At 48.4% G+C, this 13,050-nt stretch overlaps 1 protein-coding gene across 1 annotated transcript in view; it reads left to right on the top strand.

Annotated features, from left to right (window-relative positions):
• Positions 1–6,527: 6,527 nt before the first annotated feature.
• Positions 6,528–13,050, top strand: part of RTN4RL2 (reticulon 4 receptor like 2) — a 96,292-nt gene continuing 89,769 nt past the window's right edge. The window contains exon 1 of the mRNA XM_030190348.1: positions 6,528–7,104. Coding sequence (XP_030046208.1) covers positions 7,074–7,104 — 31 coding nt within the window. The 5' untranslated portion in view covers positions 6,528–7,073. The remainder of the gene's footprint in view (positions 7,105–13,050) is intronic.

Genomic DNA, 13,050 nt, shown 5'->3' with positions numbered 1-13,050 from the left:
AATCATATTCACAATAAAACCCAAACCTAACATGGTACAACTCGCTAACAATCGGTACCCTATTGGTATTACATAACACACTACTATTCTCACCTCACATTGCTTATTCTAACATAACAGTAAAATTCTCCTAGTGGCCCCCCTCTGCCCGTCTTGACTACAAAACATGCTTGGGGAGGGTGTGGAGGGAAACTCCTGTACCGCCCGCTTCAAAAAGACCGCTCAGACCCGCTCGGCAGCCTTTTCTCTTGTGTCTGCAGCCCACCCGCTGTGACCCCGCCCCCTTCCGGCCCCTCCGCCAATGACGCAGCGGGTCACCCGCTACGTCACCTGGGATGGCAGGGAAGCCGGAAGCAGGGGGCAATTCGGACCAGGGAGCGAGCATGCGGCAGCCGCCATGTTATGTCCGGCTGCTCTGCATTCGCTTCGCTTGCCTCTTTTAACATGGGCAGGCAGCACGCACTCTCGCCCCCCCTCCCTCATCATTATCCCGTCGCCCCACAGACGATGCATGAGATAGTTTTTATCTTTGGGAAAATTTGGCCACAGCTTTATTGCAAACACATTAACAACAACACCTCTAGGAAGCACCCGAGCCTTAGGTATGATGCTGTAGATGCTCCGGCCCTCCGCCATGCTCTCCAGCTAGAGGGCCCATGTCTCCATTCAGCATTGCGGCCAGCCATGTCTCCGCCTCCAGCGTGGCCGCACCTTCATCGGATTTTGGCACGTTGCTCCAGACCAGTGTTCCACCTGCCATGTAAACCAGCGAGGTGAATAGTCTGCCAGCGGTGAGTGCCCCAGTCTCTTGCTAGAAGGTCCGATCTTCCTTCTGTCCGTTGTTCATGCACCTCCCAGTATTCCCAGGCTCGGGTGCCTCCGCCACAACACGGGGGCCTGACAACATGGCCTCCGGGTCCCCCCTTTTACCCTTTAACAATACCTCTCTAGTGCCTCCTGAAAGTCATTGATCAGAAGGTAATCGGCAGCCTCTGAGAGATGCACTCCATCCGGTAAGAAGTACCCGGGGATGAGGGGTGAAGCCCAATGATGCCATATCTTTGCACCACCGAGTTGCTCCACCCACATGCCAACCTGGCGATTGACTTTGGTGACACCTCTGGCCCATAGCCTGGAAGCGCATCCACTCCAACGTGGGATGATGTCCGACCAGAGGATGAGGGTCCCGCACATTGCAATAGAGATTTCGTGTAGATCTCGCTTAATTGTGGCAATCAAGCGGCGGCATGGGGTGTGCCCAATGTCGTTGCCCCCCAGGTGAATGAGCAATGTGCCCGGTGGTGGAGCATTATTCAGCAAACGGAGGACAGAGGGGAGAAGCTGCTGCCATCGCATGCCGGGAATTCCTATCCATGTCAGTGTAACCCCTTTCTTATCCAGCCCCAGGTGCCGGCCTGGCTTCCCATCATTCATGCGCTTGGCAGCGTTGGCGATATAGGAGTGTCCGATGATCCACACCACCCCTTGGTGCGGATGGAGACCTGCAAGAGGAAGGAGAATGGTTAACTGGGCTGTGCATGTCGTGGAGGAGGAGGTGGTCTGATATAGGTGCGGAATGCTGCTGACTTCCAGCGGCCCAGCTGCTTGATTGTCTGTGCGGAGAGACCGTACTGGAAGGCCGCAGTTGCCGCCCCTATTCGGAACGAGTGCGTCCCGTAATTGTCGGGGTCCTGTCCTGCTTCAAGGAGAGCTTGCCGGAAGACGGCCGTGAACTGGAATCTTGTGAGGGGGCTGGCGTCCTGATGCATCAAGAGGGGTGTGCCTGCTGATGGTCTGGCCGATAGGTAAGCAACAAGATTGGCTAGTGGGCAGGTCGGCAGATCCGGGACACCATTGAGTGTGATGGTGTGTCCCCTGCCCATCTGGTCCGTTTTGGACCTGGCGACCCGCAGGGAGACCGAACCTTGTGCAATGGAAACATCAGCCATCTGCAGGCCACCAGTCGGCGTAGCCTTGGATTGTACCGTCAACTCGCTTAGACGCAGTGCAGCGAAGAACGCTAGAGAGAAGGCCGCCCTGAATAACGCAGTCTCATATGCATTCTTGCACACCCGTTCCAGCGCCAACCACAGGTGATGCAGTAGTTCGCACGTGACAGGCCTTCTGGTGTCTGGACGCCTCGGAGCAAACCGAGCCCATCCCTTCAAGAGCGTCCGGATCAGGAAGCTGGCCCGAGGGTTGCCCCAACCGCGCAGCTTGGAGTAGAAGGCGAAGCCGGTGATGTTCGAGGCGACCGCTGTCCTGGAGGAACCCGCTTCGAATGCCTCCGTGATGTACCGGGCCATGAGTTGATCTGGGACTGGTCCTCCTGTCCATCCCTGGCCCTGCAGGTGCTCACAGACTTGGCGAAAAGCTCGCCGGTATGTGTATAGAGTAGTCTTGGCTAACGAGCTGGTGATGAGTAGGTGCATGGAGTTGTTGCTAGCTGCCATAGTTGCTCTGGTACTGGAGTGGGCTGCTTGCTTGCTGATGGTGCCAACTGCTGGAAGAGAGAAAAGTGAAAGCGTGAAAGAGCATCAGCTATTCTGTTATCAACACCGGGTACGTGCTTTGCTCGCGCCGTCAAGTTAAGCTGCAAGCAACGTAGCACGAAGTGGCGGAGAAGCGCTGCAGTGTGGGGACAACGCGCCGTTTGCCTGTTTATGATTTCCACTACAGCTGCATTGTCTGACCAAAGGATAACACATTTATTAGCCAGGGCAGCGCCCCAGACGTTGACCGCAGCAACAATGGGGAATAGCTCAAGGAAGGTGATGTTCTTGGTGAGGCCACTGTGTGTCCACTGCAATGGCCAAGGGGCAGCGAACCAGTCTCCGTTGAAGTAAGCCCCGCACCCCACAGTCCCGGCGGCATCTGTATAGAGGTTAAGGTCTATGCTGGACGTTGGGGCTGATTGGATTAGGGCTCTCCCGTTGAAGTCTTGTAGAAAGCGCATCCAAACGATGAGGTCCTGCTTCATGGGAAGGGTTATGCGCAGATGATGGTGCTTGCGTGAAATGCCTGCAGTGGCTGCCGCAAGCCTGCGGACAAATACCCTGCCCATTGGGAGAACCCTACAGGCAAAGTTGAGGGAGCCAATGAGGGATTGCATCTGGTAAAGGGTGATCTTGGTTGAATGCAGGGTAGCAAGGATTTTTCGTGCTAACCCCTGCAGCTTGTCCTCCGGGAGTCTGGTAGTACGAGTTACCGAATCAATCTCTATTCCCAAGAAGGTGATGACTGTGCATGGCCCTGTGGTTTTGCTATCGGCTATGGGCACTCCGAATTCCCGGGCAACGGTGTAGAAGACCTCCATGAGGTCTCTGCAGGTGCTGGAGTCGCGGGGCCCGACGAAGAAGAAGTCATCCAGGTAATGGACAATTGTGCTCACGGTCGCCCGTTGGGACACCACCCAATGCAGGAAGGTGCTGAAGGCTTCGAAGAGATTGCAGGAAACTGCGCATCCCATGGGCATGCATCTGTCGAAGTAAAACTGGTTCTCATGGGCGAATCCTAACAGCGGGAAACAATCCGGGCGGACCGGCAGGAGGCGGAAAGCAGATTCAATATCGACCTTTGCCATGAGCGCCTTCGGACCCGCCTCCCGCACTAAGTCCAACGCCGCATCGAAAGACATGTACTGGACAGATGTCACTCCCTCAGGTATGGAGTCGTTCACTGATTGCCCGGGAGGGTGTGACAGGTTGTGGATGAGGCGATATTTGCCCTGCTCCTTCTTGGGGACGGCCGTGAGGGGAGAGACAAACATTCTTGGGAAAGGGGGGTGCCAAAATGGGCCCGCCACCCGGCCTGCAGATCGCTCGCCCGCTAGTTTGTCTGAAATGATGCGAGCAAGGCGGGGCCTGGGACGCTCTGGTGGTGCCGAGGGGGAGAATGGTATGTCGCCCCGGAACGGTATAGGGAACCCGTCACGGAAGCCACGCAAAAGTAATGCTGCGGCCTGCCGGTTGGGGTACCTCTCCAACCAGGGCACCATGTCATTCAGCCTGATGGGGGTGGGGGCCCTGGTGAATAGCTCAAGGTTTGTGCTGGCCTCCTTGCCTTTGCACTGGTTTTCTTGGGCAAACGGCAAGGGGGTGCGGAGCTCCGCATGTGGCGCACAGGTGCTTGAATTTGCAGTCGTGGATGTTGCAGGTGCCTTTGTTGTACTTCCAACAGACCTCTCGAGAGAGCGTGGTAGGCCTCCCGTGCCTGTTCCCTGCCCCGGGTGCTTTATGCTGGGGGGCACGCCTATGTGCATTGTGTGGTCGCGTGAGGACATTTCGCAGCCACAGGCCGCCGTCGTCTGTATCCCAAGCCATTCTAGGGTTTGCCTCCATCTTGTCCCTAAAGTGCTCGTCATACTCTAACCAGGCATAACCCTCGTGTTCACGGTAGATGGTTAAAACTGTTTCTAGGTAACAGAGCATGGGATCCATTTGGTCACGCTGCTTCCTGTACACGATGCTCATCATGCGCGCATAGGATATTACCCAGCACGCAAGGTTCCGTGGGAGCTCTCTGTTGTGGTCTGGTAACAGGTCTCCCTTCTTTGCTCGTTTCTTCGCATGTCGCCTGCGCCTGCCCTCCGCCAGCTTAAAAATGTCAAAATACCTCCGGCGCATGACCTTCTTTCGGAGGGACTTGGGGACTCTCTGCCAAAGCCGCTCTGTGGGGACACCTTGGGTGAAGGCAGGCGGAGGGGCCATGTGTAGTGCGTTGGCGGCTCCGGTAGGGGAGACATAGGAAGAAGATGAAGAAGAAGACGAGGAAGAAGAGGAGGAGGAGTCAGAAGATGATGTGGAACTGGAGCGACCAGATCGCCTACGCTTCTTAAAAAAACTCCTGTACCGCCCGCTTCAAAAAGACCGCTCAGACCCGCTCGGCAGCCTTTTCTCTTGTGTCTGCAGCCCACCCGCTGTGACCCCGCCCCCTTCCGGCCCCTCCGCCAATGACGCAGCGGGTCACCCGCTACGTCACCTGGGATGGCAGGGAAGCCGGAAGCAGGGGGCAATTCGGACCAGGGAGCGAGCATGCGGCAGCCGCCATGTTATGTCCGGCTGCTCTGCATTCGCTTCGCTTGCCTCTTTAAATCCTGAGTGGTGTAGAATGAGTAGAAGTGAATCGATTTTTTTACTCTTTCAGTAGAGAGGTGTGGTAGCCGTGTTAGTCCACTCTTAAGTTATCAATAGAAATCAAACAAAATAAAACATGGAAAAGAAAATAAGATGATACCTTTTTTATTGGACATAACTTAATACATTTCTTGATTAGCTTTCGAAGGTTGCCCTTCTTCACCTTCAAGAAATGTATTAAGGACTTCCGATCTGAGGAAGAAGGGCAACCTTCGAAAGCTAATCAAGAAATGTATTAAGTTATGTCCAATAAAAAAAGGTATCATCTTATTTTCTTTTCCATGTTTTATTTTGTTTGATTTCTATTGATAACCTTTACTCTTTCAAAAAGTACAAAGACTAGGAGACACTCTATGAAGTTAAATAGAAATACTTTTAAAACAAATAGGAGGAAATATTTTTTTCACGCAATGAATGGTTAAGCTCTGGAACTTGTTGCCAGAGTATGTGGTAACAGCAGTTAGCATATCTAGGTTTTAACAAAAAAGTTCAGACAAGTTCCTGGAGGAAAAGTCCATAATCTGCTAATGAGACAGGGATGGGGAAGCCACTGCTTGCCCTGGGATTGGTAGCATGGAATGTTGCTGTTTTGGTTTCTGCCAGATACTTGTGACCTGGATTGGCCACTGTTGGAAACAGAATACGGGCTAGATGGATCATTGATCTGACAGTGTATGGCTATTCTTATGTTCTTATGATTACAGATAGTAATTGGTGGAACCCCCCATACTATGCTTTGTGAGCTCACTTTACCTTTCTGTACTTTGAATCTGGGCAGCAAAAATAACGTTTTGTAATATTTTCTTATTTCCAAAGCTGTCATAGAAACCCAGCAGAGGAGATTCCATACCTGTTTCTGAAGTATTAGGAGGGAAGACTTGTCCAGCTCTAACTTGGACATCTAAATTCTAATTGTGTAAGAAGCAAACTCGAATTGTATAATATCCTCCCCATTTCAGTCTCATAAACACTTAAACGCGGGTCGGGCAGCGAGGTCCTGCGAGATCCAGGCTCTTCCAGGTCACACAGAGCACAACACTGGGAGAGAAAAGCCATGGCTAATGAGAGGGGAAGAGTTACAATATGTAATATCTCTGCCTGTAACCTCAGGGCGAATTGCTAGAAAGGGTTAAATGAAGGATGTCGGTGCTGAGGGGAGGAGTAAGAAGAGAGATAGAGGTAAGGAGAGAGAGAAATAGGGAGAGAGAGACAGTGAAGTGGGAGAGACACAGCAGGAAGGAGGAAGAAAAAGAACTGCCGCAAGTGGGCTTTATTTCTTTTTCAAAAAGCAGAGTGAAAAGAACTAGTAGAGATTAGAAGAGAGAAAGAAGGATTGGAGCAGCAGCACCTGCTTTCCCGGCAGCATCCTCCAGTTAGGACGGGAAGGACAGCACTTTCCGGCTCCCCGCAGCACCGAGACAGCAGCAGTTCTCAGTCCCTCTCCCCGGGGCTACCCCCTCCCCTCCCCCACTCTCAAGCAGTAAAAGAAATACTGAATCTTCTCGTTAATCCGATACCGGCCGGATAAAGAGGTCCGGCGTCCCAGAGAGAGGACACGGAGCCGGATGCCGCACTTTTTACCAAACTGCAGAAAACACCTGAGATCCACAGAACCTGCAGCGCTAGGATTACAATCGGCAACGGGACGGGCACCCGCACAGCACCAGGGTCGGGACTATAGCGGCACTAACTGTAGCACTAGGATCGGGAGCAGTAGGGATCAGGACCAGGAAGGAACGGCAGCGTCCGTACAGCACTAGGGTCAGAACCGGCAGCGGCATAAGGACCAGCAAAAACCCAGCAGGATCAGACCTGGCATCAGGACCTGCTCCAGTTTCTAATCCCAGCCGGGAGTAGCGAGTGGATCTTTTTTCAAAATTCTTTCGTCCTGAAGGCTTCCTGGATCTGGTATCTCCCCTGCTCTCCTCACCTTGAAAAATGCTCACGCAGCTGAAAAGACTCCTGCCAGGTAAGAAGCTGTCGTGCCTGCCCCGTCCCTTCCCAGCCTGCTCTCCACCGTTTCCATCCCTCCTAATAGCTCCTTTCCAACCACCCCATCCTTCTCTCCTCTTCCCTCTCCACCTCGGGGAGCATCTTCTTTCTCTGTCATACCTGTTCCTTCCTCTTCTCTTTCCTGCTAGCAAACTTTCCCTGTATTCTTCTGCTTGATGCTACTTTGTATTTTTTTTTTATTTTTAATAATCCAAGAGGTCATTAAATCGGTTTCTTTTCTCTGATTTATATTCATCGTTTCTCTGACGAGGTGCTAAATTGTTAGGGGAAAAGCGGGAAAAGAAAGACCAGGTGGAAAAGGAGAGAGAGGTGCACAGAGAGATACTGAGAAGTGTAGAGGGGGACAGGGATAGGCGAGCAACAATTACAAAGATTGTCAGCCACAGCAGGAAAAAGACAAACGAAAGCTGTTAACAAAAAGCGAGACACACAAAGATTACGTCCACAGGCACAGAATGGGATAAAGGCATTTTTTAAAATAAGGCTCATAGAGATAATGTAGTGATATGGTATCTAAAGAATCCCTAAATTAGATTTTGATTATCAAGCATAAATAAACCCAGCTCGTTTTCTTCTCATGGCTTTTCAGATTTGTTTTCTGTAAAATTTACTGTAGTTAAGAATCTCTTTGGTGTGTCCACCACCCTCCCCCTTCCTTTTCTGTCCTACAAATTCTTGGATTGCAAAGTCTTTCACAGGGAGTCAGATTAACCTTCCTCTGTTTCCCCTGAAAAATCTCCTTCTTGGGGCAGAAATAGCAGCTAGATTTCTCCCGATTTCAGTTTATGACTTGTAACATTTGCTTCCTTTATGTAAGTAACATTTTTGCTAATATTTTTACTTTTTCTAACAAAAGATGTACATCTTTTCTGATGGTTACGCCCCCTGATTTTTAAAAAATCTCCTTTGTGATGCCATTCTTCTGCCCTTCTGATTTACAGCGCTCCCTTGACTTACTTAGATTTAGAATGAGGGTGGGGGGACGTCAATCAAACCAGAAATCGTTTTGTTAACTTTAATGGCCATTAGCCTTATTTTTGGTAGAACTGTTGATTTGAGACCTTGGAAAGGCTGGCATGCATGCAGTGCTGTGGGGAAAAGTTGACCCAGCTTTTCAATTCTTCCTTTTTCTGATCCTTGTTCTGTGTATAGACTATCTCACCTCCATCACTGGCAGCCACTCCTCCACAGAAAGGTCCTGCCAGTGCCTGCTCCTGTTTTCCAGCGGCTCCAGAGAAAAGCAATTCCTAACCTTTTCTGCAGCTTTTCTGGGGAAAAGCAGCTCTTCACTGACCCCTTTCTGTTAACAACGTGCTGCTATTTTAAAATGACAATATATGTTATATTGTTTTGTCATGTCCCATCTGGTACAAGACAAAAAACCTAACACCTTACCATTTATTTGCTGCTTGCACTTTCTGAAACATTTCATAGACTGCATGTGGTATACTAAAATCGAAACAAATGACACAGACGGGAAAATCAACCAATATACATGACATAAATCTAAATGACATTTTTTTCCACGCACACCCCTCCTTTCTGTTGCTCCGGAGGAAGGCATCTTTATGCTTATACCCTTTGATCTGGCACCAATGCATGGAAGAGTGGTATCAGACTACTCACTGTATAAAAAGACATCAATAGACAGTGACTTTCTAATTGTCTTGTCACAGCTGGGTTGGAAAGCTTTGGAATCACATCTACAAGTTAACCTGTAGGTCACATGTCTGAAATGACTCCAATCAGGGAAGGAGGGGATTAAGAATGGGCGATTGTCTCCCTTTGCTTCCCCTCAGGACTACGGGAACTAATGAACATTGTGTTGGCTCAACAGAAATGAAACCGAGCTCACAGATCAGGTTTTCTCAGCCAAACCTTGTTAAATATTCAGGAAGGCACTGCACCTGGCAGCCCATGAGAATGGTACATTCTGGCCATGTGGAGCTGGACCCAGCTCACGTGCCCTACTTCATCTGCTCATTTCATCCCAGACCTATTCAGAGCTTCTCAAGGCTCAAAGTTCCATTTCAAGCCACAGAGCCTAAATATTACATGAGCCTTGACAGCTTTCAAAGAGAATAGAATTACTGACAATGGCGCAAAACTCAGCCTGTCAAGAATAGCACAGGACAGGGCTGTGCAGCCAAGAATAACATGAGTAGCCCAGTGGCTCAGCAGGGGTCCTGCGTGTGTGTTTGTCTTCCTCATGCTGGCTGGGACTGAGGAAACTATGAAGCATGGCCAGCCTTACATTTATTGCCATATTAGGTTGCTCCGAAATCTCTACCTTCAGCACCCCCTCTTCGCCATCTCTGTAGATCTCTTTATCAAAGCAGTGTCTATGCCGTGGATTCCCCAGAGCCACCTGCTTTCACAACCATATTTGCAGTCCAGACCTGAGCATGGGAACTGAGCTAGGCTGCCACTGTTGTGGTGATGGCAGATGGCTCTTGATACTCCAAGGAAGGAGCAAATACCACTTTGATAGTTGGTTCCATCTAAGCAACAGGGAGATGGAAGGGTGGTGAAGACAAAGTTTTAAAGTTTGTAGCAAAGGGCATGGATGTCATGAGGGGACACCAATGAGAGGTCATGGGGAAAGAGGTAGAAAGATTTTGCAACTGCAAGCAATGGTGTAGCTGATTGCATGGTGAAGCCATCCTTGCTGAGGAAGCAGCATTCACGGTTTTTGGGAAAGAAAGGGAGACTAATATCTGCAACCATACAGTTTTAGGACTGTGTGCCCCTGAGTGAGCACCTGCAAAAGTGGTGGCTTGGCTAGGACAATCCTGTTCAAAATGGTCTTTGGCTCCCTGCTCCAACCAGTCTGGTTCTTAGGATATGTATAAATATGCATGAGATGTATTTGCATTCCAATTAATATGTTCATGCATATTCATTAGGAATATCTTGAAACATTGACTGGCTGAGGTCCCACCGAACCCATTTAAGTACCACTAGGCTAGATGGCAGATGACTTCAAGACTGCAAGAGCCTTCCAGGTATCTGTATGTAAAGGTTTGTGGCTCTGTAGCCTCAATGAATGGCAATTTGATTGAGCCAGATAAGAACAAAGCATAAATAAACTGCTAAATCTCCTTAAAAAAAAACAACCCCATAGGATATAGTGTGCTATCAGGGCTAACATGGCATACATAAGATGTACTTTGAGATATATCATCGGATAAAGGGTACCATCATAATGAAAAATTGTTAGTCATATATTTGTAAACCAGGAAACAAAGGTCAGAGGTCACCCAAGATACTGAAAGAAGCCAAACTGGACTTGTCCATTTGAGAACTGTGGTGTGATTAATCTCTGGACCCCTTAAATATGCTCCGGTACCATGGCTGCTTGTGCTGGCAAACACTGCTTCTCCATACATGCACCCTAATGCTTTCTATCCTCTGAGGATGCCAGCAAATGGAGCCTGATGGATATCTTCCCATCCACCAAAATGTTGCCAGCATTGTTCATCAGTGTTTAAAATCATGCAGCCCAGGACCTGTGCTTTCAATCTGATACAAAACAATTTTACTATCAATGAGGTCTGGAGAGTTGACTGCAGTTTGCAGGTGTTTATTAAGTAAATATATTGTGGAAGACTCATCAAGGAAGGTCCCTGGATTTCTTCTTCCATGTGGACTATGGACATCTCTAAACCATCTCTGTACAGATCATGGAAGATACAGTTACATCATGAATAAATGGAAATTAAGATCTTCACTGGAGTTTGATTGTGGCTATCAAGCACAGACTATGGAATATTTAATAACCCAATGCTGGATTCATAAGTAGGAAAGAGATATTAAAGAGATTTATTCAGCTACCCCTGGGGCAATCAGCTGGCTTCAATATCTCAATGTAAAATTATAGTCACTTCTGTGCTGGTACTTCAGCCACATTCAAGAGAGGACCCAAGATATGCAGATTATATTTCAGCATCTTTGCAATGCCTATATTCTTACCATTCATCAGTGACAGGAGGGGTTTCTTTAACTCATCAGGGTTGAAGTCATCATATCCCTCTCCTTATGAATCTGCAGTACCCTTTCCTTTCTGGACAACTGCCATATATTTTAGTTTGTTCCATAAAGCAATACATTTTTGTTTAAAAAGTTATTAAATTAACCCCTAAGGACCTAAACTATTGTGGTCTTTTCCCATAGACACAGAATGGGAGAAAAGCCTTAATGAATTAGTCTCTACATGTGACAGTTTCAGACTATTTTGCTTTCACTGTAAGTCCAAGAGTGCCTTTGTGATGTCATGAATCGCTGTGACATCATCTGTCTCTGTGACATCAGTCACATCCAATTGGTCAGAAATTTTATGTTCTATTATTGTATTCCAATCGTGATGTCCATATAAAAGTTTTCATATGATGGTTAATAAGCTCACATGTATAGTCTAAATATTGTTTAAAATAATTTATATTTTCAAAAATAACCAAAATAGACAACTAACTACATAACACTAATAATATCATATTTGCACACTCATCAGGGTACCATAACAAATAAGAAATACAGTTCAATGCATTTATTTATTTGTTGCATTTGTATCCCACATTTTCCCACCTATTTGCAGGCTCAATGTGGCTTACAATTTCCGTCATATAATCTCGTTAAACCCAGAACAGCAAACACACAGTTTATTTGGGGGGAAAATATTGTGAAAACAATCCGATGGCACTGCATTTTGACATGAGAAGCTTAGTTAGAAAATGATGGCAGTCACTTATCCATGTATCATGGACAGGAACTATTTCATCCTTAGGTTAAGTCTATCTGATCAATGACAAGATAAATATACAACAATTGTTACACTCCAGGAGATCATTTCACTGCACACAACACACTATGATGTGCAAGCAGGGAGGTTCCAACCATTAAACACAACCGAGGGGGGCCGATACACAAAGCTTACATGCTAGCAACATCTGATTTAGACTGGTTCTGGCCAGCTTAGCATTCACGTTATTCAGTGAGTAATGCACAAAGGGGTCTGCATGGATCTTACCATTCATTGTTGCAGCTACTGAAAACCCTATGCAAATGTATAACAACAAGAGACGGCTGAGGGGAGACATGATAGAGGTATATAAAATAATGAGTGGAGTGGAACAGGTGGATGTGAAGCGTCTGTTCACGCTTTCCAAAAATACTAGGACTAGGGGGCATGCAATGAAACTACAGTGTAGTAAATTTAAAACAAATAGGAGAAAATGTTTCTTCACCCAACGCGTAATTAAACTCTGGAATTCGTTGCCGGAGAACGTAGTGAAGGCGGTTAGCTTGGCAGAGTTTAAAAAGGGGTTGGACGGTTTCCTAAAGGACAAGTCCATAAACCAGTGGCATTCATAGGCTGCCTGACACCCGGGGCGGATCGCCGATGCGCCCCCCAGTGCAGCGCACCCCCACCCCACCGGCGAAATTACACCCCCCCCCCCACCAGGTGCATTTTTACCTGCTGGGGGGGGTGCCGCGCGCCTGTGGCTGAGTCCGCTCGTTCCCTCCCTGCTGCTCCCTCTGCCTTGGAACAGGAAGTAACCTGTTCCGCACAGAGGGAGCAGCAGGGAGGGAACGAGCGGACTCAGTCAACAGGCGCGCGGCACCCCCCCCCCAGCGGCATGCACCCGGGGCTGATCGCCTCCCCCCCCTTGGTACGCCACTGCCATAAACCGCTACTAAATGGACTTGGGAAAAATCCACAATTCCAGGAATAACATGTATAGAATGTTTGTACGTTTGGGAAGCTTGCCAGGTGCCCTTGGCCTGGATTGGCTGCTGTCATGGATAGGATGCTGGGCTTGATGGACCCTTGGTCTTTTCCCAGTGTGGCATTACTTATGTACTTATGTACTTATTAGTATTAAAATGAGCATTCCCTATGATT

The sequence above is a fragment of the Microcaecilia unicolor genome, chromosome 1 (genome assembly GCF_901765095.1).
Source record: "Microcaecilia unicolor chromosome 1, aMicUni1.1, whole genome shotgun sequence".
Classification (NCBI taxonomy): domain Eukaryota; kingdom Metazoa; phylum Chordata; class Amphibia; order Gymnophiona; family Siphonopidae; genus Microcaecilia; species Microcaecilia unicolor.
This window is presented reverse-complemented; position numbering and strand designations above follow the sequence as displayed.